This window comes from Staurois parvus, unplaced genomic scaffold, assembly GCF_062004578.1.
Source record: "Staurois parvus isolate SC_StPar_1 unplaced genomic scaffold, SC_StPar_1.0 ptg000635l, whole genome shotgun sequence".
Taxonomy (NCBI): domain Eukaryota; kingdom Metazoa; phylum Chordata; class Amphibia; order Anura; family Ranidae; genus Staurois; species Staurois parvus.
This window is the reverse complement of record NW_028318431.1, coordinates 1,671,500-1,698,139: the sequence shown is the minus strand read 5'-3', so window position 1 is coordinate 1,698,139 and position 26,640 is coordinate 1,671,500. Positions and strand designations below refer to the sequence as shown.

Sequence of the window (26,640 nt, the reverse complement as noted above, 5' to 3'; positions counted from 1 at the left end):
ATAGTCTCTTATAAATCGGTTTTCCTTCCTTTGTAGAGGCATTTCATGTTTAGTTAAGAGGAAAATAATAATTGCTATGGTGCGTTCAGCCATCTTGATACAATTTCTGTCACCTTTTGGGTATGGAGGTCACATTGAAAAGTGTAGGAGCACTTAGTTCATGTGGCCTCTTGCTCTCTGAAGGGCCACAATTACCACAGACCTGAAGGAATTCTATCTCACAGCTCCCCAGAGGGCTGCTTGGCATTTAATAAGACATTTGTACACTTTGATCATTTTACAATTGTGTCCAAGCATGTCATCATGTTTCAAAGGTGTGTAAAGACCACAGCCCTTTTTTCTTGCTGTGTCCTGTATTACCTGAATTAGATTTAAAGTAAGCCTCCTATAAGCCCCCTTTTGGGTTTAAAGAGACAAAATGTATTATTATTTATTTATTACAGGTACTTATATAGCGCCATCAATTTTATAGCGCAAGCACTTTACAAATTGTACATTCACATCAATCCCTAACCCTCAAGGGGTATACAATCTAAGGTAACACAGCCACATTTCTAATTTTAGAAAAAATACAGTAAATTCTGTTAAAGTGGTTGCAAAGTGTAATCTTTTTTTGTACCTTAATGCAATCTGCATTTAATATTTAATGTTTCAATATGTGTATTGCCCCCTCACCCCCCTTATACTTACCTGAGCCCAATCACGATCCAGCACTGTGCCCATCTACAGCAGCTCTCTCCTCTTCTCCCCACTCTCTCAGGCTTTGCTGTGAGAAGCGGGAGCCATTGGCCCCCACTGCTGGCAGTCAAATCCTGCGACGAGGGAGCGGGGCCAAGTCTGTGTCAATGGACACAGGCAGCGCAGCTCCAGAATGAGCCCACAGTTATGCCACAATAGGAAGTGGCTTCCTATGATGGCACACCAAGAAAAGGAGGAACCAGGAGCGCCATTGGGGGACCAGTGAAGAGGAGGTTTGGGACCATTCTGGGCAATACCATTGCACAGAGCAGGTAAGTATATCATGTTTATTTTAAAGAAAAGAAAAAAAATATTTTACAAACTCCTAGCAGAAATAGCTTTTTTCAGATATATTCCACAACAGCTTGCATAGCTATTCGTCCATCAAAACTGCTTGTACTGTAAATGTATTCTGTGTGAACAGGGCAAAATTGAATGTTCCCGGAACAGGAATGTGTGAATGTAGAAAATACTGCATTATGGCAACTAAATCATACTATCATAAATAAATGTGCTGCTCCTTTCCATCCAGTGTGGCATTTTCCAAATTCCCACATTTGAATTTGCCTTATTCACACAGAAGGACTCTACATGCAGTTTCGATGGACAAATACAGTGCCTTGAAAAAGTACTTATATCCCTTTAAGTTTTCCACATTTTGTCATGTTACAACCAAAAACGTAAATGAACAAGAAAACATCTGAACAGAGGCAAAGTACAGGAGTTTTTTTATGACTGTCACCATCCCTCCTCACCTATAGGTGCACCCTGAAAACCCATCTCTTCAGAGAAGCCTAACCCACCCTCACCTAATTGCTGATCTCCTCCGCTCTTCCCACCACTCCATCCCCTACAGCTATTTCCTCCTGTACCACTATCCCCTCCATCCTAGATTGTAAGCTCCAAGGAGCAGGGCCCTCAAACCCCTCATGTATTGTTACTGTACTGTCTTGTGTACTGTCTCCCATTATAATGTAATTAATTGGCGCTATATAAATACTGTATAATAATAATTATGCTAGCTTATTGCACAGGTCTTAAAGAAATGTACAAAAGACACTAATATTTAAGTGAGAATACACATGCCTCTTGTATGGAGACAAGATTTGTTTAGCCCCAAATTTAGAGAAATTTGAATTTCTGTTACTGTGTGTAGTCAGGCATGTTTATGTAGTGCTGGAGAAACTAAAGAAAGTACTGTACTGGCAGAGCATACAGTCTCCATGCAAATGGCTGTGAAGATTGTGATATGCACTCACTGGTCACTTTATTAGGTACACCTTGCTAGCGCCAAGAAAATATCCCCAACACCATTACATCACCATCCTGAACCGTTGATACAAGGCAGGATGGATCCATGCTTTCATGTTATTTACGCCAAATTCTGACCCATCTGAATGCAACCAGTCTGCCCATTCTCCTGACATCAACAAGGCATTTTCATCCACACAAGTGCCACTCACTGGATATTTTCTCTTTTTCGGACCATTCTCTGTAAACCCTAGAGATGGTTGTGTGTGAAAATCACAGTAGATCAGCAGTTTTTGAAATACTTAAACTAGCCTACCTGGCACGAACAACCGTGCCACATTCAAAGTCACTTAAATCCTCTTTCTTCATCATTCTGATGCTTGGTTTGAACTTCAGCAAGTCGTCTTCACCTTGTCTACATGTCTAAAATGCATTGAGTTGCTGTCATGTGATTGGCTGATTAGCAGTTTGTGTTACCAAGCAAACAGGTGTACCTAATAAAGTGGCTGTTGAGTGTACAGTAGCTGTAGCGGATTGTCACATTCAACTGGTTTTGGTTTACAGTGTTGAGAATGTTTCATCATCAAAGCGGCTTCCTCAGTTTAGCGACAACTCCAGTTAAATTTGAGACACTACTTCTGCCTTTAATGCAGATGATTTCATTGGTGGGAATTGAACTCAGGATTCTGACACTTCAAGGCTGCAGTGTTAAATATAAAAATCTGTATAATTTTGCAAAGCCCATGTTTTTAAACAAATGTAATGCCATACTTCTGCTGAAACCATGGTTGTGTCAAGCCATCTTTTTACCTATAGTGCACAAGGATTGATTGATGTATAATTTAAAAGTACACCCAACAGACACTTCGACAAAAGTAGTGAAATAATGTTAGAATGTAGTAGCTGTCAAAGTACAAGCATTCAGGGATTGGCTGCTTGTTTTTAATGATAATGCATGTCTATGCACTCTAAGCAATAGACACTCCCAGCAGCAGCAGTAACTATTGGTGGTGAATCCCATTCGTTTAGATATAAAAGTAATAGGAGAAAATCAATTATAATGTGTTGTAAATGCTATGAGAGCATGATAGATTTCCCCATAACTGATATTCTTTGGACTGTCCAACTTAAGTTGGCCATACATGGATAGAAATTTGGTCCGTTCAGCATGGACTGGCTGAGTTTCAATTCATGTATTGGAAGGGAGGTTGTACAGAAGTCGATCTACAGATTGATTTCTGTACAACCTCCCTGTTGGATATTCTCTGCTCAATCAGCGCTGACGTATATAGCAGGCAGCTCTGATCAGTGTATTCTGGCAGTGAGGAAGCCTTTTCTGCTTTCAGAATACAATAGTTTAAAGTGGAGGATTCCCTCATCCAAAACAAGTATGTGGATGGGGGGAATTCAGTCGTAGTTTGTTTTTGGGGGTTTTTTGCCTTTTTTTTTTTTTTTTTTTCCAACCTGCTGGCTGAACAAAAATAATTACTCCTCTAATGGCTACCTTATAATGTTCCTTCTGACAGGGACAGGTCTGTATATGACTTAACAAATGTAATTATGAATACTTGAAATGAAATTGCAGTTTCTGCTTATAATACCTTTTAGAAAATACATCTTTATTATGTTTGCAGTATCCATTCATACCTTTTTTTTTTTTTCCATTTCTTTGCAGGGTGGACTGCATTCTTTTATACACTGAGTGGTGTGATAAGCGTGGGTGAGTGTTTGTAATAAAGACACTTTTGATTGCCATTTACTGTTATGCAATTTGGGTAACTATCATAGAGTTAAACAGTGAAAATTTGTGTTTCTGGGGGATTGTAGTTTGTTGAAAAACACAGGAACGCCCACATACATGAACTACAATACAAATCCCAGCTGTTTCATCATAGTGTCCCTTCATGTTGCACTAAACTCATGTTCCACATCTAAAATGTTTAATTTACTCCTTTGGCAAGAGGCCTTCCGTGGAGGTCCGGCCAACAAATTTCCCTGCTGGAATCTTGGAGTTGTACGAGCAGATATTCAGTAAATCATCACCTCTAGGTGAATGATTTTAAAACATATATTTCCTTGTAGACACTTGCTACTATCCTTCTCCATTCCAATATTCAATCAGAACAGTTTCTTTGTTCAGTAAGTATGGAATTTAGTACTCAAGATATATTTTATTTAGGGCCAGAAAATGCTCAGAAGAAGGTTGAAGCTCACCACACAGCAGTCCTGGATGATGGGGACAATGTCATCTTTGAGAATAAGGTGGGTTTGAAAAAGAACAATCTTCTCTGGTAATGTTCGCCTACGACTATAGTTCCTTTTGTTTCTGCTATTCACACATGTACCTATTTAAGTTTTTTTCTTCTTTAATATTATATAAGTCAGTAAGTTTGAAGTAAGATCAAAAATCATGCTTGGCTCCCAAGATTCAACATAGGTTTCACCTGCTTTGCTGTGTTGTCAATTTTAAGTTTAACAAAGCTATGTTGTCCAAATTATATAATAGACATTTTGCCAAGTTTAGCCACAAGCACAAAACTTTATAAGGTGACTGGCCCCCGACTTTAAATTAGCAGCTTCTATTGTAGGGAAATTAGTCTTAGTCATAAAATGTGATAGTGATATCTCATTTAAAACAGTATGCAGCTTTTCATTTAACTGCTATGAAGAAGAAATCATGGTTTTTTCGTAGAGTTATTAGATAAATATTCATGCTCAACTCCTCTGATGGAGTCCTATGTGTTACCAAGCTAAAAACTTCCAGAGTGGCTAAAAGTCATAAAGTCCCAATATGTTTTTATTAGATGTACTGCGATTTATGATGAATTTGAAGATCTTTTCCTTTACCAGCTGATGTCTGCACTTGATAAAGGAAGAAAATGGTTTTATGAGAAATGTACTTTACCCAGTTGCCTCTACATGTGCTGTTTGTTCAGTTTTTTTTTTTTTTTTTTTTTTTTTTTTTACCGGTCAAGATGTCTCTTTATTAAAAGCATAGGCATGGTACAATAACAGGGGTACAAACAGTCACAACAAAGTACAGCTGTGGTAGTGCATGGAATGCCAAAATTCGGCAAACAAAGGTAATAAAGTAGGCCCAGAATAATAGACAAAAATGAACAAAACCCTAATTAGGCGCTAGCAGTCAGCATCTATGTTAAGGCATCATATAGAGGAAGGGAAACACAATCACTGGGCCGTCCATGGCTGCCAAATCCTATATTATGTCTTAGGACAATTTCTGTGGATATATGTCAGTTTATACATAGGCAGTACAGCATTAATTTAATTTTCCCACAAAGCCACAGGGAAGAATTTGATTATTTCCTTTTTGGCATAATACAATAAATAGGAGAGCACAACTTGGTGTAATGAAGCCTTTGCGCATCATCCGGGTTGCCCAGTAAATTCTCAGCTTAGTGAAAAACCAAAGTAAACCTGTCATGGGAGAATTTTGAGTGCTGCCATTAATGCAGCCCTTCTGGAGATGCTATTTGGAAGTCCATTATGCTGATCCTATAGTTTCTGTATCTATTGGGTCACTGTCCTGGAATAAAGAAAAGTCAGGGGAAAGTAAAAACTCTTGAGCTGCACACTTGATCTGGGTTAGTAACTCGGAGGATCAGCATGAAAGCCAGTAGCCTAGCATTTTTAGAAGAAGCTCAACAATGGCAGCCTCCAGGTTTCCTTCATGATGTTTCCTTTATTAATGAGTGTGATCTGCCTTGAGTTCAGGTCTATAGACCACATGACCACTGTCTAGTGGAACGTCTGATAGAGTTACTAAGAATTCACGAACAATTAATAAACAAGTCTAAATGTATACATTTTTACTGCAGGACGATGAACTGGCCCACTTTGTTTTGATTGCTGGAGAGCCCATTAATGAGCCAGTTGTGCAGCATGGTAAGAAATTTGGCTTTTTTTTTTCTTTTCAAGGAAGGCTTTAAGTAACATGTAAGTATACAAGAAAATATACAGATAAGGGTTATTACAGTGATTTCTGGATATAGAGTATATAAATATCATACAGAAGGTTCATTATAGCAAATCAACAGAACATTATAGGGTACTGTATAAGACATTAAGATGTAATAGTAAAAAAGCCTGTGTTACACAGTGCTATACAGTTGTGTTAAAGGACAGATTAGCAGATATTGTTTGTCCAGTTTTACTTTCAGGTTCGGTGTACAGAGATAATTCATATTGCAGCAAGACTATTACTGCATTTTTGTTTTAGAAACCAAGATATTGCAAGGTATTAAATCCTCCTATTGTGTAAGATATGCTGTTAAATGGCTGAGGTCACAGTCTTGGCTTTGACTGAAGAATGAGCCACAATTATTGCCCTTTTATTTGTATTTTAGTGTTCAAGGTTAACAGTCTGCACAGCTGTCTGCCATGTTGTTCCATTTAAGGTCACATGATAATGTCTCTGTAAACAGTGTGTTCCAAGTCATTGGTGTGCAGAACATCTTGAAGAGCTCTGTCTAAAGTGATGTGTTTTAACCAGTGACTATTGATAGTCTCTAAGACATGAAGTACTAAATAAACAGACATAGTCTATTTGTCACATTGAGGTTTGAAAACAGTGCTCCTCGAACTTTCTGAAAGGGTCATCTATGTCTTTTAACTGATTCATGGCTTACCGATTTTATACTTTGTCATTAAAACAAATCCAACTCCATCCATGGCTGTAGATTCTGCTTTACACATATTTTGCTCCATTTTTAGAAATTGGGAGTGGAGCATGCGAGCACTGACTTTTCAGTAAATCATTATTTGCATAGTATGTCTGGAGCCCCACAGCCATTTAGGCACCTTCCTTTATTATTCTACAGCACTACAACCAATGAAGAGACTTGACCTCCTGGAGGAAGTTACTTCACTAAACATAACACAAGTTAAAGCGGAGTTCCACTCACTCTGTAAAAAAATAAAAGTCAGCAGCTACAAAAACTGTAGCTGCTGACTTTTAAAAAACAGCCACTCACCACGATCCCGCGTTGCCCCCGCCGCAGCCCTTTTCACCAGCCGTCCTGTATTCCCGGAGGCCAGCATCTTCAGTGTGGGCACCCGGCTGTGACAACTTCCGTTTCCGATTGCCTAGGTGATCGCAGCGGAAGTGGGAGCGGGTACCTGACAAATTCGGGTACTCGTTCCCCCCGCTCCCCAAAGGTGCCAATCCTTAATGGGGAGCGGGGGACCAATCTTTAAAGCAGAACTTCCCCTTTTCCTGGGAAAAAAAATAGCAAATAAAAAAAATAATAATATAGCGTATACAATTGTGGCTCATGAATTGAGTCATATTGTAATTGAATGTTATTCAAAATTACCTTTCCTTTTCAATCTGCATCCCTGTCATTTTCTTTAAAATGCAATGCAGTATGGCTACCTGGAGGCATTCTGTACACAGTTGGTGTATGGAAGCCCCCCTAAAAATGTAATTTCCTTCTTGAGTGGCTTACAGATTTTCCCAGAAGTCTGCACTAGATTCAAGTCAGATTTTTCGTATCCCCTGCAACAAAAATGTCATTTTTGGTGAGAAACTCCCAAAGGGAATCAAATCTAAAGGGATTCAGCTCCTGTAATTTTCCTCATTAAAGCCCTGCAGGTGCAGCAGCTGATGGGAAAATTATGAATCCTCTCCCATACAGATTCACTCTGAAGAAATAGCTGTTAGTTTGTCAGTGCCCTTGTGCAGAGTAACAAAAGGTAGGACTCTGCAGTTTGTCAAAATCCCTGCATTGCACATAGATCCCCCGTAGGGGAATTTTTTTTTTCCTCAACAAAAGTGAAGTTTCGCTTTAATTTAAAAATTCAGGTTTCTTAACACATAGTACAGGTATAGGGACTGTTAACTGGGTTGGCATCAAAAGGAACTAACCTGTTAGTGATGGATCTCTTGCACCCTTCCTATGTAAATAATTGATGGTAGGAGAATGCTCACAAATTTGTGGAGCTGGTCTCCAGCCTGCTAAAGTGATAGAATGCTCTGCGAGCTGTCCAGCATACCAGTTATTAAAGCTAGCACTTGTGTTATAGGAAGCTGTGTCAAGTCCAGGGACGGACTGACAACTCATGGGGCCCCCGGGCAATATGGGATCATGGGGCCCCTGTTTCTTTGCCCATACTAAAAAAAGCCTATGAAAAAGGTACCAGGGGCATCTCATGGGGCCCCCTACTGACCCCGGGCCCTCGGGCAGTGCCCGAGTTTCCAAATGGTCAGTCCGCCCCTGGTCAAGTCCTGTTATTAACACAAGAAGAAAAGAAAGATAAGAGGTTTTGCTAGAGGTCTTCAGAATACCATTGTGCGGAGACATCATTTAGGCCACATTCACACTTGGCAATAGGCCTGACAGCGGGAGCTGCGGGCTCCTGCAGCCAATCACAAATGCTCGCATGCTGTGCAGCAGTCACCTGCAAGTGATCAGGACACAGACTGGCTACACTCAGAGTCGATCACTCGCAGGTGATTGCTGCATAGCGATTACATGCGAGCGGCCACAATTCGCTGTGGGAGCCAGCAACCTCCCATTGCTTTCAGTGGGGCTGCCTCCTGCAGCTAAACACTGGGAACCCCTACTGGGGTTCTCTCATGTAAACACTGTTGGGCAAATTTGTAGGTGTCAATGTAGTCTAAGAGGATAGCTTCCTTTGCTATATAGAAACAGAGACACAAGAACGGAAACATATCTAAAAACAAAAAATTGAATATATTGTAGCTTACCAGACCTTTGTAGTTTTCCTATTTTCAGAACATTTTCAGCAAATACAGAAAACAGCTGCTGATTTTGATAGAAATTAAATGTCCCTTTCACTTCACCATGTAATGGAGGTGAACAAACGCAGACATGTTGGGGGTCCAACTTGACAACCATGGCTGTCCCCATAGATACAGTGGAGAAAAAAGTATTGACAGGAAATGTGTAATTTGCAAGATCACCAGGTGAAAATGAAGAGAAAAAAATAACAAAGAAAACTAATGCACCCACCACTTCTAAGGATAATCTTTAAAGAATAAGTTGACCTTTGGGAACATGTTACATGTTCCACCGGTTTTTAGGTGGAATATGTAGCATGTTCCCGATCCTGCAGCTGCTGCCCAATTTGCCTTCCTACCATGACAGGAGTAAGGGGAGAATTTCCATGTACTTGCTGTCACTTTTTAAAAACAGCGTGGCCATGCAGGCCTCTGCCCACACAGCCACATCATTCATTCACAGTGTTCTGTGAATGAAAGGAGTACAAGTCCTGACAGCCTTAGCGGCTGTTGGCTTGTAGTCAGTGGACTACCATGGAGCTGTGAGCACTGTGATAGTTCATTGAGTCTTCCTATCAGCAAGTATCGGCTTGCCCGTATGGTGGGATGTATGAGCAAGGAGATACACCGACAGTCTGCAGGAGACCTACATGGCATCAGTAATCTGATGATCAATGGTGCAATGGTTTCCAGGCTCCTAACACAAAAAATAATAAATACACATTTTTTTACTTGCAAAAAATGTGCATTTATTATTTCTGTTCGAACAGTGACCTTATCCTTTAAGCCGACACAGTGTAAACCATGGCTTAGAACAGCTGCTATAGACATTTGCTGACCATTACCCAGTCTTACAGATTTCAGCTTGATTGGACCTCACACTGCAGCAGGCTCACCCAGCCTTATGCAGGCTATAGACGATATAGCCTATTTTTATCGATCATGCTGGAAAATCCATGAAAAACTGATGTTTTTCATGGACATTGGTGGCAGCATCAGCAACCGGGCTGACCAATTTTTCATTTATCGGCCGACAATTCGGCCGATAAACGGCCCGTCTATGGCCTGCATTACCTAGCCTTTTAAATTTATAAGTGAGGGTGTTGTCTCCAGGAGTTCATTTAACTAATTTATAGACAGCAGATTCCACAGTACTTTCCAGAATACATACTGTACATTCAAGCTAAATGAAACATTTCTTGTGTCATTAGATATGATCTTTATTTAACTTTACTTTTAACTTGCTAGGTCCGTATGTGATGAACACACGAGAGGAAATTGCACAGACAATTGAAGATTACAACCTTTGCAAAAATGGATTTGAAAAGGCTAACACATGGAAATCAAAGATCGGGAACAGATAAAATGGGCAGATCCTAAGTACTGAGGCTTCGGTTGTAGATAAGATACACTAGGCAATCCTGTCATAGATGATTGGGAATTGTTATTGCTAATAATAGTTTAGTTTGTGTGTATGGTTGCTGCATGTGTTCAGTACTAGCATATGTCCACGGTTTTTGGAAAAAGAAGACTCCTCATTGTCAAGATCATTCCCAAGTCTTTTTGTAACTGGTCTTATAGAGGTTCTTCTCTGCCAGCAAGTTCAATGATTTATAGCCCTCAGCTCATTAACTTTCAAAGAAAATCTGATGTTGGTCCAAAGTCTAAGCTCAGCTTTGAAAGCAGCAGTGATGAGACAGACTGGCTGCAGATGATTAATAGCCACATGGATTTAAATGTTAGGGCTAGGCATTCCAGCTCCGGTCAGATATTGTATGGCCCCTTTAGATTTGGGCATAAACATGTATAGTCAAATCTGGTAAATATGTGACCACTCAATACCCCTGTTAAGATGGTAGCTAAGATGCCAGATCTTATTCTCATAACAATTCAGTAATTATCTATTTTGCTTTGCTTTTGTGTTTTTGTTTTTTTTTTGTACTCTAATGTACTTTTTACGAGGCAGCAAATATCTTCTAGTTGAATTAATGTTCTTTCACTTAGTCAGAAAGGAAGCAGTGATGGTAGGAGGCATGCTGAGCCTTATACCTCATTGATGTTACATTTTTTAAAATCATGTTCTGTGTGAGGTTATGGGTCTATTGTGTCATATTTAGCAATTTAAATGCATTTAAGCCAGCTCTTTTATATACCAAAGTTACTTTTATATGTTGCTATCTTATGTACTGTAAAGAGAAAATAAATGTATTTGTCAAATGCTTTAATCTGTATAAGCCTTTTTTTTTAAAGAATGTTTCAATGAAGTAATAGAACTTTTAAATAGGATTATTTAACTAATTGGTGTCTGTTAGTTCCCAGGTTAAGTCAAATTGAGCAATGCATTTATAAAAACACTGTTCCTGAGTTACCTATAACCACTGAGGAATTGTTACTTACTGTGAAATCCCTTCCCTACTGGAAAAGCCCCGGTCCTGATGGCTATATTAAGGCATACTGCTTGACATTTTTCCCACTGCTCCAAAAACATATGTGTAAGTACTTCAATTCCTATGCTTCCGGAGGCCGCATCCCTTTGGATTCCCTCCTGGCACATGTCATTGTTCTCCCAAAGGAAGAGAAGGACCATATTTTACCTTAAAATTACCTGCCGATTTCTTTATTGAACACTGACCTGAAGATATTCTCTGTAGATCCTTCCCAATCGGCTGAAACACTTAATTCCTTTGATAATCCACTCTGATCAGACCGGGTTCATAGTTGGCCGGGAGGCAAGGGATAATTCAGTTAGAGAAATCCAGCTTATTCATTGGGTCCAAATGTGACATCAACCCCCTCCCTACCTAGTGCTTACTACTGATGCAGAGAAAGCATTTGATTGGCACTTCCTCGTGGCTGTACGTTGGGTCTTGGTCTGAAGTTGGGTCTTGGTCCTCATATGCTTAGTTGGATTTCTGCACTTTGTCTTGCCCACTGCCCAGGTTAAGGTTAATGGATCCTTGTCTTTGACGTTTCCTATCTGGAATAGCACGAGACAGGGGTGTCCCCTTTCACCTCTCTTGTTTGCCTTTACCTTGGAACCCCTGCTCCACAGAGTTTGAACAAACTCAGACATCAAGGGTTTCACAGTGGGTGCCACAGAACATAAGCTTTCCGCATATGTGGATGATATTTTGTTCTATATCACAGATCCCCTTGTCTCGTTCCCAAACCTGTTGGTGGAATTGCAGACTTATGGCCAGGTGTCCAACTTTAAGATAAATTACTTTAAGTCAGAGATTCACGATCTTCAGTCATGGAATAGGGCGTCCTTAACTTGGTTAGGCCGTACCCACATAATTAAGATGATGATTCTACCCAGAATTTTATTCTTCATGCAGATGGTGCCTGTTCCCCTGCCCAAATGCTTCTTTCTTGAGCTTCAACGCCTGTTAACATACCTGACATAAAACTATACTACAGAGCAGTTGCACTTCAGCGGATTCTAATCTGGTGGTTTTACTCTTTTTTTGAAATTTCAAGTCCCTTTAGGAAAAAACAATGGCTTGGCGTAATTTATCATATGCTTCATGGGTAAATAAGGGAGGACTTTCTGATTTGGTTTCTCCTCTAACTACCCATACCTTTAGGGCAGGGGTGTCCAAACTATGGCCCTCCAGCTGTTGAAGTACTACAAGTCCCATCATGCCTCTGCCTCTGTGTGTCTTGCCTGTGGATGTCAGAGTCTTGCAAGGTCTCATGGGACTTGCAGTTCCTCAACACCTGGAGGGCCATAGTTTGGACACCCCTGCTTTAGGGTGTGGGATGCATTGAAGGGCTCCCACTCACTGGTGCCTCCAGTGTCCCCATTGGCACCAGTGGGGGGCTTCCTATGGTTTTCCCCCAGGGAGTAGTTAACATTCTTCAGGTTAATGGACTCGGGAAGGGGCTGTTAGTCTTGCCAAATTCGTAGAAGAGGGTCCTTTTATTTTTCTAGATTCCCTTAGGGAGGGATATGGCTACTTTCCTCTGGACGTATGGCGTTACTGCCAACTTCCCCACTTTTTCTACACTCGGGCTCCTCTCCCAGACTAGGTCCACTGTAATGGCGTTTTAACATCTGTGGGCAGCCCCTGACCCTACCCCACACCTAATCTCAGTCTTATATAAATTGCTACTCTCTACTGCCTCTCAACCTAAGCAGAGTTACATCAGGGAATGGGAACAGGACCTACAGTGCGAGTTCACTGAAAAGCAGCTGACTCATTCTAACAATATAGATACGAAAACACAAGAGAATAATTATAAACTGTTAACCAGATGGTACCGAGTGCCCACGGCCCCTTCCTGGATTTACCCGCCTTCCTCTGACCTATGCTGGAGAGGATGTGGTCAGAAGGGTACGCTCCTCTATATGTCAAGCCCTGCTGGGAAATGATACAGGACTGCATAGTTGAGATTCTGGAGGTAGACCTCCCCCTCATGAGTCCCTTCTTGCTCCATGTCCCCACTGTTCCATTAGCTTATTATAAATGTAGTGCTCTTCCTCCCATGCTTAATGCAGCTAAGCGTTTAATTCTGATACATTGGAAAAGCTCTTTCATTTGTAGTCATGGGGACTGGATTAAGAAGGTCACTGAGATCATGGAGGCCAAGGAATGGGTAGCTACATGTAGGGACACAAAGGCCCACTTTCATTTAATCTGGGCACACTGGCAGCAGTATACCACTGGCTCTGATACGACCCCCTCTAGCATGCATATCGCCTTACTAGTCCTAGCTGATCCTTCCTTCCAACAACTTGTCCAGATGAACCAATGGACTTAATTTTTTCTCTAGCTTTTGGCTCTATATGACCAGCTATGGTGGGAGATTAGGTAGAGTTCAGTTTTGTTAGTGTCCTCTCTGGATACACTTTAGTTCTGCTGACTCTATTGCTGTCGCCTTACTATGACTAAGTGGGCACATTTCGATGGCCAGTCACTTTGAGGAGGTACCTCATGGCTTAGCCACCCTATTCACTAGCGGGGAGGTACAGCTGAGGTCATACGGATAAGACAGGTCAGTTGTATCCTTTTTTGATTTATTTCTGCTTGTGTTTTATCTTCTTTCTTTTTATTATTGCAATGTGGCACTCCACTACAGCACTTAGGTATGCACTGGAGTATCTCTGGGGAATGTTTGTTCCCTTGTGTGTAATTCAAGCATATCACATATGATGTACCTACTGTAAATATATACCGTATTTTTTGCTCCATAAGACGCACTTTTTTCCCCCAAAAAAAGGGGGGAAAATGTCAGTGTGTCTTATGGCGCGAATGTAAAGCGGCCGGTCCGGTATTTCTGCCGCCACCATGTCAGAATATCAGGCCGGCCGCTCAGCTCTTCTCTCCTGCAGGACCTTACCTGTTCCTCGCTCCAGCGCTGCAGTCTTCTTGCGGGGGCTTCTGTGACAGCCGGGTGCCCACTGCGCATGCGTGAGAAGCGCTGCGCTTTGTGAATGGTCCGGCGTCTTCTGGGACACATGACAGGTCCCAGAAGGCTCCGGGCCATTCACAAAGCGCATGCGCAGTGGGCACCCGGCTGTCACAGAAGCCGCCGCGGGAAGAAGAAGGAAGGACAAATCAGCGGAAGTGGGAGCAGGTACCTGTCAAATTCAGGTACCCGTTCCCCCTCCCTCCCCAAAGGTCTGCAGTCTCTAGTCATCTCCTTTACTGTCTGCAGTCTCTGGTCATCCCCTGCACTGTCTGCAGTCTCTGGTCATCTGTACTATGTCCGCAGGCTCTGGTCATTCCCTGTACTATATCCGCAGTCTCTGGCCATCTCCTGTACTGTGCCCACAGTCTCTGGTCATCCCCTGTACTGTGCCCGCAGTCTCTGGTCATCCCCTGTACTGTGTCCGCAGTCTCTGGTCATCCCCTGTACTGTGTCCGCAGTCTCTGGTCATCCCCTGTACTGTGTCCGCAGTCTCTGGTCATCTCCTGTACTGAGTCCGCAGTCTCTGGTCATCTCCTGTACTGTGTCTGCAGTCTCTGGTCATCTCCTGTACCGTGTCTGCAGTCTCTGGTCATCTCCTGTACCGTGTCCGCAGTCTCTGGTCATCTCCTGTACCGTGTCCGCAGTCTCCGGTCATCTCCTGTACCGTGTCCGCAGTCTCTGGTCATCCCCTGTACTATGTCCGCAGTCTCTGGTCATCCCCTGTACCGTGTCTGCATTCTCTGGTCATCCCCTGTACTATGTCCGCAGTCTCTGGTCATTTCCTGTACTGTGTCCGCAGTCTCTGGTCATTTCCTGTACTGTGTCCGCAGTCTCTGGTCATCCCCTGTACTGTGTCCACAGTCTCTGGTCATCCCCTGTACTGTGTCCGCAGTCTCTGGTCATCTCCTGTACTGTGTCCGCAGTCTCTGGTCATCTCCTGTACCGTGTCCGCAGTCTCTGGTTATCTCCTGTACCATGTCCACAGTCTCTGGTCATCTCTTGTACTGTGTCTGCAGTCCATTGGTTCAGAATATTTTTTTCTTGTTTTTCTCCTCTAAAACCTAGGCGCGTCTTATGGAGCGAAAAATACAGTACTTTTTGGTAATGTGAATTTCTTTGGTGATGAACTACATATTGTAACTGCTGTTGTGGGAATGTCAACTCCCAGTTATGTGCCCTATTATATTTGTTCCTAATATTTGCTTTGTACTTAGAAAACTATAAATAAAGATTATACAAAAAAAACTGTTTGTGGCACAAAACAATGTCAAGAGAAATTTGACTTAATGCAGCATCATGTTAGAGACAGAGAATTAAAAAGGGGACACTAATCCTGTGCTAGAGGAGATTTAATGGTCACTAGGCTAAAGCTGGCCGGCCATACATTATACAATTTTCTTGTTCAATTTCCTTTAGATTTTCCTTCAACTTATGTAGAATAAGGGCCTGCCTGATTGTATACAAATTGAAAGTGTTTAGGTTTAACCTCGTATAATATGGGTTTGGTAGATCTACAGGCGTACCTCGGTTTACAAACTCCTTGGTTAATGTAATTTTAGGTTTACGAATGAAAATCCATTGGAAATAATGCCTCAGTTTACACATTGTTTTTGCAATAGGAACGGATTAATTGGTTTTCAATATTTTCAATGCATTTACACATTTTTTTTTGTTGTATCATGTCCCTGTACAGTATTTATGCCTTTAAAGTGCACTTTATTAAGAGTTTTGAACAGATAAGACCTTTTTTGACTTTTTTTCTGACCTCTGGAACAGATTAATTGGTTTCCAATGCATTTATGAATTAATTTTTAATCATGTCCCTGTACAGTATTTGTCTTTAAAATGCACTTTATAAAGAGTTTTGAACAGATAAAATACTTTGTTTTACTTTTTTATGACCTCCGGAACAGATTCATTGGTTTTCAATGCATTCCTATAGGAAACCATGTTTCGGTTTACAAATTTTTTGAAATACAAAAAGTCCAGCAGAACGAATTAGGTTTGTAAACCAAGGTACACCTGTAAAGGGAAATTGTTTAATGTATGGCCTGCCCAAAGTGACTGAATTGCATGTGTTGCTATAAGACCCTGTTCACACCTGAGCGTTTTCTCTTACTTACACCTAGATAAGACAGAGGGGACTGTTGTTTAAAACTGGAGAGTGCAAAAGCTGGTGAAGCTTCCTGGTTTTATTAAACTATAGTATGAACCTCATGCTAGGTAAAAATAAATGAATAAATATCAGACTGCTGCACCTAAATAAATCCTGAATACTGTATTCATAAATATAATAGAAAGTAGATGTGCTGTCTCATAGAACCCTAGTGATTATCAAACAATCCTAAAAAAAACAAATGTGCTGAACACATATTGTGCTCACTGACAAACATAATCACTATGAAAATATATAAGACCCATCATATATGAGCACGTAAATTAAGCAACCTCCAAAAAATGTGCATAAAGTTCAATAAAAAATGAATTCATAAAATAAGTCTGTAGTGCACGTCTAAAGATGCCAGGTGCTCATATCACACAAAGTGCTCCAGTGCTCAAAGGGGCTTCTCAAATGACACAGCTTCTTACCAGACAAAGATGATCTATAAATGATGAGATTAATAGTGCTGTGTGCTTTACAAATCACTGTTCTAATGCTCTCGCCTCCAGATAGCTAGGTTTTTCAGTGACCCCGTAGGCAAGATTCAGTAGCCAATGCTCCGCAGCAAGGTAATATCTCAGCCACAATGCCACCTACTAGTCACCAAATGCTCTCCAGCAATGGCAGAACATCAGATATAAAAGAGCAAGAAGGCTCATAGCGCAATAATGTAAAATCTAGAGTTAAAAAAAAAAAATTCTTGCAATCATAAGGAAATGCAAAGCGGTAAAACAAAGCCACCGCACAGCCACGGGACACTCCTGCCAGCCTGGTTGTGATGATGCTCTGGCTCCGCCCAACGCGTTTCCCTGTATCATGCTTCCTCTGGGATTAGAAACTAAAGTTTTTATTGTCCTGGTTTTATTGCCAAAGCTTAATTAGAACAAGCTGAAGTTAGAAGCTGATTGGCTATCATGCACAGCTGCATGCACCAGTTTTAGTAAATCTACCCCAATGTTCAACAAATAGAAACCCATTTATTTCAATTGGCCCTGTTCACATTAGTGCACTCCGTCACTTGTGGTACATCGGCTTGAGCTGGAAGTGGCTGGAGTATGTTCCTGACATTCACTAAAACAGAACTTCAGACCTGAAGAAGCTGTTTGAATAAGCAAGAAAACATCTTCAACATTAAAAAAGAAGTCCAGCTAAAAGTGGCCAACTACTACTAGCCACAACTTCTGGTTTTCCACAACTAATGACATAGTTAGATTGTAAGCTCTAACAGGCAGGGCCCTCTGTTTCCTCTTGTACCGAATTGTATCGTAACATTAATGTCTACCTTCATTTTGTAAAGTGCTGCGCAAACTGTTGGTGCTATAGAAATCCTGTATAATAATAATAGCAGAGGTTCATCCATTTGCATTTTCTGAATGATGTCATACTGATTTGTATCACTGTCCAGATAGAGCCATCAATCTCGGGTATCCAGGATTGATGTAAGGAGATCAGCAGTAACTTATTTGTAAGGAATCCTGCAAAGCTATTGGCTATTGTCATCTGTTGTGAGCCGAAATGGGAGAGAAGCCAAAGTCTAACTGCCTTTACTGCCAAGCTCTGTATCACATTTAACACACATGCTTCCTTGAATGCTGTGAAGAAACTTTCAATACACAGTTTGGATTATTGCTTTGCCCTGCTGCAAATATCAGTTCCTCTTCTGTCTCCAGGGATAATGTCCTGAGACTTGCTCCATTTTACTTAGGTACTGTTTGGATTTGCTGGAACACCTATCCTTATTTGCCTATTTCATTGCATGATGATTCAAAAGAGAGGAAAGCGACTGAAAACTACATAAGTCATTTTCCAGCTGTTCTATTTCTGGCCAGCAATTATCTATTCCAGCAATTACTGGAGTGGCTGTCAGCAATCTGTCTGTTTTCTTTAAGGGACTTTTAACACCATGTACATTAAAATAGGTATCTGTAGCTGCTCGTTATCCAGTGCCTAATTTTTACTGGAACACTTCACGCCAATATGACCTGTTTGCGGGGTGTTGCAAGCATTTTGGTGGTGTCTTTGCATCTTCTTCAAGCATTTGATTTCGACAGTGGACGTGTTAAGGTAAGGACATGTGTTCCTTTTGGAGATCCGAAGTGTGGATGCCTTGTAGGACTGTATGTATAAAAGACTGACAGCTCCTAACCAATGTGCCAGTCACTGCCTCTGATTGTCAGGTTATGCTGTTCACACCACGTACAAAGGATGCTGTGCTAAAGTAGTCCACTCTTGCAATGTTGTAGAAAGTGTAATAATCTATATATCTAAGGAATACAATTTCAGTTTATTGTAGCCAAACCCAGGAGGAGTTGAATTCTGACTGGCTGCTATGTGTTACTTTACATTGTCTAAGTATACCCAGTAATATAATAATGGCCCTGACTGTATGGAAATAAATCATAATTGGGTTACTATGACTATCCAAATGAAAAACAAAAAAAGGTAGGAAATTAGTTTAATATGGCAGCAATTACCTTTATTTTCTCAGTAGAGCTAGAATCATCCATTTATTTATTTATATATTTTTCCAGTATTATTATTATTATTATACAGTATATAGTGCCAAAAGGTTTTCTCAGCGCTGTACATTATAGTGGGGGACAGTACATGAGACAATACAGTAACAAAACAATACACGAGGGGTTCGAGGGCCCTGCTCTTTTGAGCTTACAGTCTAGGAATGAATGAGTATAGAAATATTAAATCTGATTTAACTCAGATTTACAGAACCACCATGCAGGGTATAAGTAGTGGTTGACAATTAAGAAGCACTAGAATGTAACACAAAGTTGTAGACTTGGTTATCAGAAAATATCTGTATGCTGGTATATGTTGGCAAGTATTCAGTTATTTCAAAAAATAGCCCTTGGCTGAGGCTATAGAACAATTTTTACTGCACATTTTGTACCATTGATTTTACTTGCCTCATAAGAAAGAAATTACAGACGTTATAGGTGCTAAGTGACCACATGAAGATTGGGAAATGTCAAATCAAGCATTATGAAGTACTGATACTTGATACACTTGGCTTCATACCCAAAGGGCTAGCTTGCAAGGTTACAACATGTAGGATTGTGTAAAAACTGGACCAAAATCTTTAATGGTATTAATAATTATGGAAATTTTCCACTTCCAATTTGCTTTTAAGGCCTCTTGTACATGGATATAATAATTTACTGAAGTTTATACTCAAGATCTTGAGAATGATCCTGAGTAAAATGTTTTTATTATTTATTTATTTCAGGTACTTATATAGCGCCATCAATTTACGCAGTGCTTTACATATATATATTTTACATTCACATCAGTCCCTAACCCTCAAGGAGCGTACAATCTAAGGTCCCTAACTCACATTCATATATACACATACTAGGGACAATTTAGACAGGAGCCAATTAACCTACCAGCATGTCTTTGGAGTGTGGAAGGAAACCGGAGTACCCGGAGGAAACCCACGCAGTCACAGGGAGAACATGCAAACTCCAGGCAGGTGGTGCCGGGGTTGGGATTCGAACCAGCGACCCTAGTACTGCCAGGCGGAAGTGCTAACCATTTAGCCATTAAAACATTGCAGAAATGTACGTAAGCATATACTGTACTTGTGTAAAATTCTCCATTTTCTTCCCATTGGGAATATACGCATATGCACGAATGTGTGTGTAAGTTAGTGCAATCAAATATAACATTTTCTATTTTTATTTTGCTGCTCTGTACACATTGCTGTATTATTGATCTCTACGCAGCTGTGTGCATTGTTCCATAGAAAACAATGCAACTGTGTTCAGATCAGTGAAAAGCGCTGTTTTTTGCTCCTGCATACAGACTGATAGGAAGTTTGATCTACAGTACTTGTAAACTATTTGATCATGAATGTTACAGCTCATAAGAGATGCATGCAGGAATGTTAAGTGGTATCAAGATGGGTATTCCGTGGGTGGAAGGATATGAATCAATTGTACCTTCGTCCCATATTACAGAAAAATTACTTATACTGAATGTTTAGTTGTGTATAAATTCAGATTAATGTGTCCAAATCCAGCATTGCCTTTTAATAATAGGTAAATATAGTTGTTTATTCGTCTTTCTGCACAGTGGCTCAATGGTTAGCACTTCCACCTGGCAGTACTAGGGTCGTTGGTTCGCATCCCAGCCACGGCACCACCTGCCTGGAGTTTGCATGTTCTCCCTGTGCCTGCGTGGGTTTCCTCTGGATACTCCAGTTTCCTCCCACACCCCAAAGACATGCTGGTAGGTTAATTGGCTCCTGTCTAAATTGGCCCTAGTATGTGTATGTATGAATGTAAGTTAGGGACCTTAGATTGTACACCCCATGAGGGTTAGGGACTGATGTGAACGTACAATACATATGTGAAGCGCTGCGTAAAATCTACAGTGCTATATAAGTACCTGAAATAAATAGTTAATAGAAAAAAAGCATTGGAATCAGTATATCCTAGTACATAAAATACTAATTTCAGCACTGTATGTCCAGTACCTTGTGTTCTATTTCCTTTTGACTGTTTTGTGCAAGGAACTCTGTACCTAGTTCTTCTCATCAGCGGGGGAATCATCTTGTAATTGGTGCTTTTCATATTTGATGGATTCTAGAAATTGCTGCAGTTTTGCCAGTCATTTCAGTTTGTTTTGTCTCTGCACCTCACATTTATTACATGAAATGAATACACAAAAACATTAATCTCAGCTCAGATTATGAAAACATTACAACTGATGCTTAACTTTTTAATGTTTCGGTACCAAGTGTAAAGCCCCGTACACACAATGAGAATATCGGACGAACGATCGCCCATTTTTTCGTTTGCTAGTCTCACATCGAAAGTGAAAAGGTTACTAAAGATATGAAAATTTTCGTATGGAAGAAAAGAATTTTGAAAGTTATGTCATGTATTGTATTTGTATTGTATTTTTAGATGACTACTGTACTGATTAAATGAAAATCATACTATCTGGTATCGTACAATAACATTTTTCACTCTTGTCCCTTCGGATATTGACGCATGAATTGTCGTGATCGGCTCTCAAAAGCTGTATACTAACGATCCGATTATCAGACGATCGTTCCTCGTATGAAAATTTTTGTACGATTTTCTTATAGTGTGTACAGGGCATCAGACAGGCATTTGGGAAGCGTTTTTAACACTTCTCAAACGCCTATGAAAACTCTGCACATGGCAGCACACAGTGCTGTTCACACTGAAGCGTCAGCGTTGCGTCGCGGCAAAACTGATGCCTCATGTCCAGTCAGGAGGAGTTGAAGCATTCAAGTCTATGGTGACACTCCTCAAATGCCTGGCAGGCATTTGCAGAGCGTTTTCGAGGCGTTAATACCATTAAACTTCATCATAGGCGTTTGTGGTGTGGTTGTAGCGCTTTGCAAACACCAAATGCGTATAAGGCGTTTGGGGAGCATTAAAAACGCTTCCCAAACGCCTGTCAAAGGCTATAGGGGCATTTTGGCAGGAGTTAGAAATAAAGTCAAGTGTGAAGGTAACCTAACACCTGCTAACAAAGCTAGTGTGAACTTAGCCTAAGTGTGCCAATGTTCTGCTACAACTATTAATGGTTGGCCTTGTTTCTAAGATTCTAAAAAACCTTCCAAGAGGAATTCAACAAGAATTAGTGTTACACCTGATAATCTTGGTTTCCCAGAATTGTAGATTGCAGATTGGTTATGTTTTGATGAGGATTTCAACTTTAGGTAAATAACCTATATTTCCTTTATCCCAAAGAATACTAAAATATGAGAACTATGATATGCTTCGTGAATGTTCTTTAAAAAGAAAAAAAAACACTTTTAATTCTATATAGGTTTTGAATTGTTCTTTTTTTGTTTCATTGAATATCTGCAGAGCTGGCATCAGATTTGGAGAGCTAGCACTCTTAACCAATCAGGTGGTGCAGCAGTGCACATGTGCTGAGAGTGAAATCAGAGAAATGATGAGTGGTTGTGCAGTCAAGGACACAATCGACTGACTAGGAATTTATTATTACAGATACCTGCATAGCACTGACCATTTATGCAGCACTTTACATATATCCTCTACATTCACATCAGTATCTTCCCTCAAAGAGCTTACAGTCTAAGGTCCCTAACTTTGGACAGGAGTCAAATAACCTACCTGCATCTCTTTGGAGTGTGGAAGGGGACCGGAGTGCCTGGAGGAAACCCAGGCAGGCACATGGAGAGCATGCAAACTGCAGGTGGGTTGCACCATGTGTGGGATTTGAACCACTGACCCTAGTGCTGCCAGGCAGAAGTGCTAACCACTGTGCCAACCACTTAACCACTGTGCCAGGCTTTTCTTGACCAAACTCTGCTGCAATGGAGGTCGTAGACCTAGCACTGTTGTCTGGCAGTAGTGGCTGTATCACAAAAGTGACTGCATGTGTTACAAATGCAAATATGTTTCAGTTACTTACATGACGTTTGGCTTTCATCACATGCACACTGGCTTAAAAAAAATGATGCTTCTGGAGGACTTTAGCATTTTGACTGTAGAAGCAGCTCAATGTTATCCTATGTGTCCATACACATTAGAACATTTAGATGCATATTTTAAGCTCAGCTTTTAGAGGCAGAAAATAACTCTTCTTTTTTCCTCATTTTGAGCAAACAAAAAAGCTAAATGTGTCTGAGCGCTAGTACAAAAAAATGCTCAACATTTTGCTGAAAATGGTGGCAGCTGCTCACCTGCTTCCATCATTGTGTCCCAACCCAGCCATTTTGTTGTAGACCTTACAGAGCCGTTACTACTCAAGTGTTTGAGGGTTTGGATTTCATTTACAGTTGTATTTCATTGCTTCTTTTTGTAACTGTGCATAAATATGTGGATTTCTGAACCATTTCCAGAAATGTAGAATATCTGTGGAAATGACCTACAAATAGGCCTAAAAGCTTGCTTCTTTTATATCTTAGCAGCATTGAACACTTTGAAATGTTTTTGTCCTTTTAACTAGGTATTGGTGTAGTTATAATCCCTGTATCATTTGTTTGTCTTACCTCGAGGTGATTGTAGCCGTATTAGTGCACTTGCGACAGAAACAATTGAGTACTGTCCGTGATACTTTTTTTATTTGCACTAACATACAATTTTGAGGACAAGGAAGAAGGGGACATACCCCAAAAGCTTGTCCTCAAAATTGTATGTTAGTGCAAATAAAAAAAGTATCACGGACAGTACTCAATTGTTTTTGTCTTACCTTGTAACGATGGGCTCACATGTTGCGGTTGCAGTAGTGTCATGGCTGCCTGATTTCCCTATCTCCATTCATTAAATCACCTACCTTGTTCTTATTCACCAGTGGGCAGGGGCGGACTGACAACTCATGGGGCCCCTGGGCAATAGGGGATTATGGGGCCCCTGTGTCCTTGCCCACACTCAAAAAAGCCTATAAAAAAGGTACCAGGGGCATTTCATGGGGCCCCCTACTGACCCCAGGCCCTCGGGCAGTGCCCAAGTGCTCGAATGGTCACTCCGCCCCTGCCAGTGGGACAAGCACCTTTTTGTTTTGGTTCACATGCATGCCTAGCCATTTCTCTATGTTGCGTCACATGAAACAAGCTCATCTCTTCTACATGGTAAGTTCTGTTCATTGCTCTCACCTGCACCAGCACTAAACTGAGAGACTCGGATTGTGGGAGATATAGTTTCTTCACAGGAAGTGTCAGTTCTCAGACTGCAGACAAAGGTCATGCATTAACCTGTACAGTGCCATGCCTCATGTTTCAAACAATTTCCTAACACTAGAATGTAAAGGTAATACTATAAACTGTCCATACAGATCAACAAATGACATCATGAATCTACATGATCAAGACATATTCTATGCAGGCGAAAAACACAAGGTGCAGGTAGAAAGGTTTATAATGCTTTAAAGTTGACCAATAAAGGGCATCAATTAAACTCAATACCTTTGCAGTAATCAATACCTAACACAGTTCAAGACTCTGCTATTGTTCTGTATACTTGGAGATATATTTTTTCATGTTATTATTTTATATTCATATGATGAAATTGAAATGCTATTCCTTTTACCTCAACATGTCCTGAATGTATGTGTAACCTTTGCAGAGAAGTCATTCTAACAAGTGAAGCCCAGGGTTTTATTGAGTGCTCTGTGCACTGCGGTCATCAACACATCTGCAAAAGTATACATTCCAGACGTGAATGATTACCCCACACATTACCAGACAATGTGTCCACTAATCTAAGACAGCTATTGTACTTCAAGAAGATGCCTTGTTGCATTCTGTGTGAATGATACTAAAAAAAAAATATATAAACTATAGCAAGTCAGGAAAGAGGAAATGACTAAGAATGTAAAATCATCTCAGAAAATGTATACATTCTTAGCACTGCTGACAATGCAAGAAGGTATTCAGTTTTTATTTCTTTTTTTGTGGTGGGATTAATTTACACATGTCCCTTGAGCAGATTAGTTTTCCATCCCCCGGCTCAAGATTGTGTAATACAGTTTGTTATGAATCTATGAGCCAGAAAAAAATTTCATTTCCATGACATCAACATCTTACAATACAGTGTGCCTGACTCGGCAGATGTAAGTCATACGAAAACACCAATACGCATGCACGTAAAAGGGCAGGTGACAGTGCTAGACTTTCTTTTAGGGAATTCAACATATTCAAGCTGTTTAGAAAAAAAAAAAAAAAAGGATATAAAAAGCTACGATGATGTATAGCAGGGGTCGGCAATCTCCAACACCCATGCCAGAGGTGGCACACAACTGCATGCATGATGGCACCCGAAGGGAATCATAACACACTCTGACGGAAGCTGCGACTCGATTCATGGAAAGCGGCACGGACGATTCTTACTGGCTTCAGCTCCCTCCCACCCGCTTCAGTTCCCGCCCACTTACATAGAAAGTAGAGCAGATAGTTCCACTGACTAAAGGCTGATTCACACCAGAATGCAGTGTGGGAAAGGTGCATCCCATGACAGTTTCCCGCACTGCATCCAAACGTGACGATCCTTTTCGCGATTCAGCCCTGGTTCACACTGATGTGGTGAAGAGTTTGTATTCTGCACCGCATCATAATCACACCCCATTCATGCGACCCGCTGCGGGTGCGTATTTTCAGTTAACAACACCCCAAAATTAGTTTGCAAAACACAGTGCACTGTGCAGAATCTGGTGCGCACAAAAAGAAAAGTGTCCTGCACTATTTTGGTGCAAATGCAGTGCGATTTGATCCATACAAAATGTATGGCTCAAAGTGCACCGCACAGAAATCACATGTGCTTTGCACAGGAAGGTGGTGCGGTTCCTATGCAAATCACATGCGTTGTGCCGCACCACATCAGTGTGAACCAGGCCTGAGAGTGAGAAGTTGACATTTAAACCCGGCCACCGATTTTGAAATTGTGCAACTTACAGTGAAGTCGTACGATTTAAAAATCGGGTGACATGCCGATTTCCTTGCGATTTGCAAGACATCTGACACAGATGTCTATGCAAATCGCAACAAAAGTAGAGTATGCACTACTTTGGAAATCAGTGCGGCTCTGACCAAGTCGGAACCGCGCCTATATGACCGCTCTAATAGCAGACAATAGGGTGCGACTTGGCATACGATTTGCAAGTCGCCTGGTATGCAAATTGCATTCCAAATCGCACCCAATGTGACCGGAGGGTTATTTTTATGTAGCTGGCACTCTCAATTTCTTTGAAAACATTTTTCAGCACAGTGTGCTCAAAAGGTTGCCTACCCCTAATGTGCAGAGTGCAGTAAACAATAACAGCCAATCAGATCTCCCCTGATATCAGTTTGGAAACATGAGACTAGCAAAAGATAAATACTAATTGGATGCTATTGGCTACGACACTTTACAGTGCAAATTCCCTCTTTAGAACATTGTGCAGGATTGTGAGCTGGAATAAGAAAACAACTGCTGCAAAAGTGACTGCAGTGCTCAATCTCAGTCTCATGAAGTCTGAGATGGAGCATTTTTACAACTAGCTAGGCTTTAGTCGGAATTCCACTGTAGAATATGACTAGCTTGGGTTGGCAAAGATTAAATTGATAGTAACCTTTTCCCAGCTTTGCGATTACTAAAACCAAATGACAAAAAGTGTTTATTTCTGTGAGCATAGTGGAGGCTCATGCAGGAGAAAACATGAAGGGAAACGTTGGTTTGGTTCATTTGCATGTAGTTTAAACCTACTCAGTGCGCACTGCATACATTTACTGCAGTCCTTTACCCACAAAATACTTCTTAACCACAAGTGAGAGTTTTACAGACACACATAAACCTAAAGGATCATCTGTCAT

At 40.8% G+C, this 26,640-nt stretch overlaps 2 protein-coding genes across 3 annotated transcripts in view; both read left to right on the top strand.

The window, feature by feature from the left end:
• PIR (pirin) overlaps positions 1-10,977 on the top strand; it is a 69,235-nt gene extending 58,258 nt beyond the window's left edge. For both annotated transcript variants that reach the window (XM_089693634.1, XM_089693633.1), the window contains 4 exons: positions 3,665-3,709; positions 4,169-4,251; positions 5,829-5,895; positions 10,001-10,977. In XM_089693634.1, the coding sequence (XP_089549760.1) occupies positions 3,665-3,709; positions 4,169-4,251; positions 5,829-5,895; positions 10,001-10,116 (311 nt within the window). In that variant the 3' untranslated portion in view covers positions 10,117-10,977. The remainder of the gene's footprint in view (positions 1-3,664; positions 3,710-4,168; positions 4,252-5,828; positions 5,896-10,000) is intronic.
• Positions 10,978-17,902: 6,925 nt separating this feature from the next.
• The window catches only part of VEGFD (vascular endothelial growth factor D), a 68,637-nt gene continuing 59,899 nt past the window's right edge, over positions 17,903-26,640 (top strand). The window contains exon 1 of the mRNA XM_089693632.1: positions 17,903-18,392. Coding sequence (XP_089549758.1) covers positions 18,306-18,392 — 87 coding nt within the window. The 5' untranslated portion in view covers positions 17,903-18,305. The remainder of the gene's footprint in view (positions 18,393-26,640) is intronic.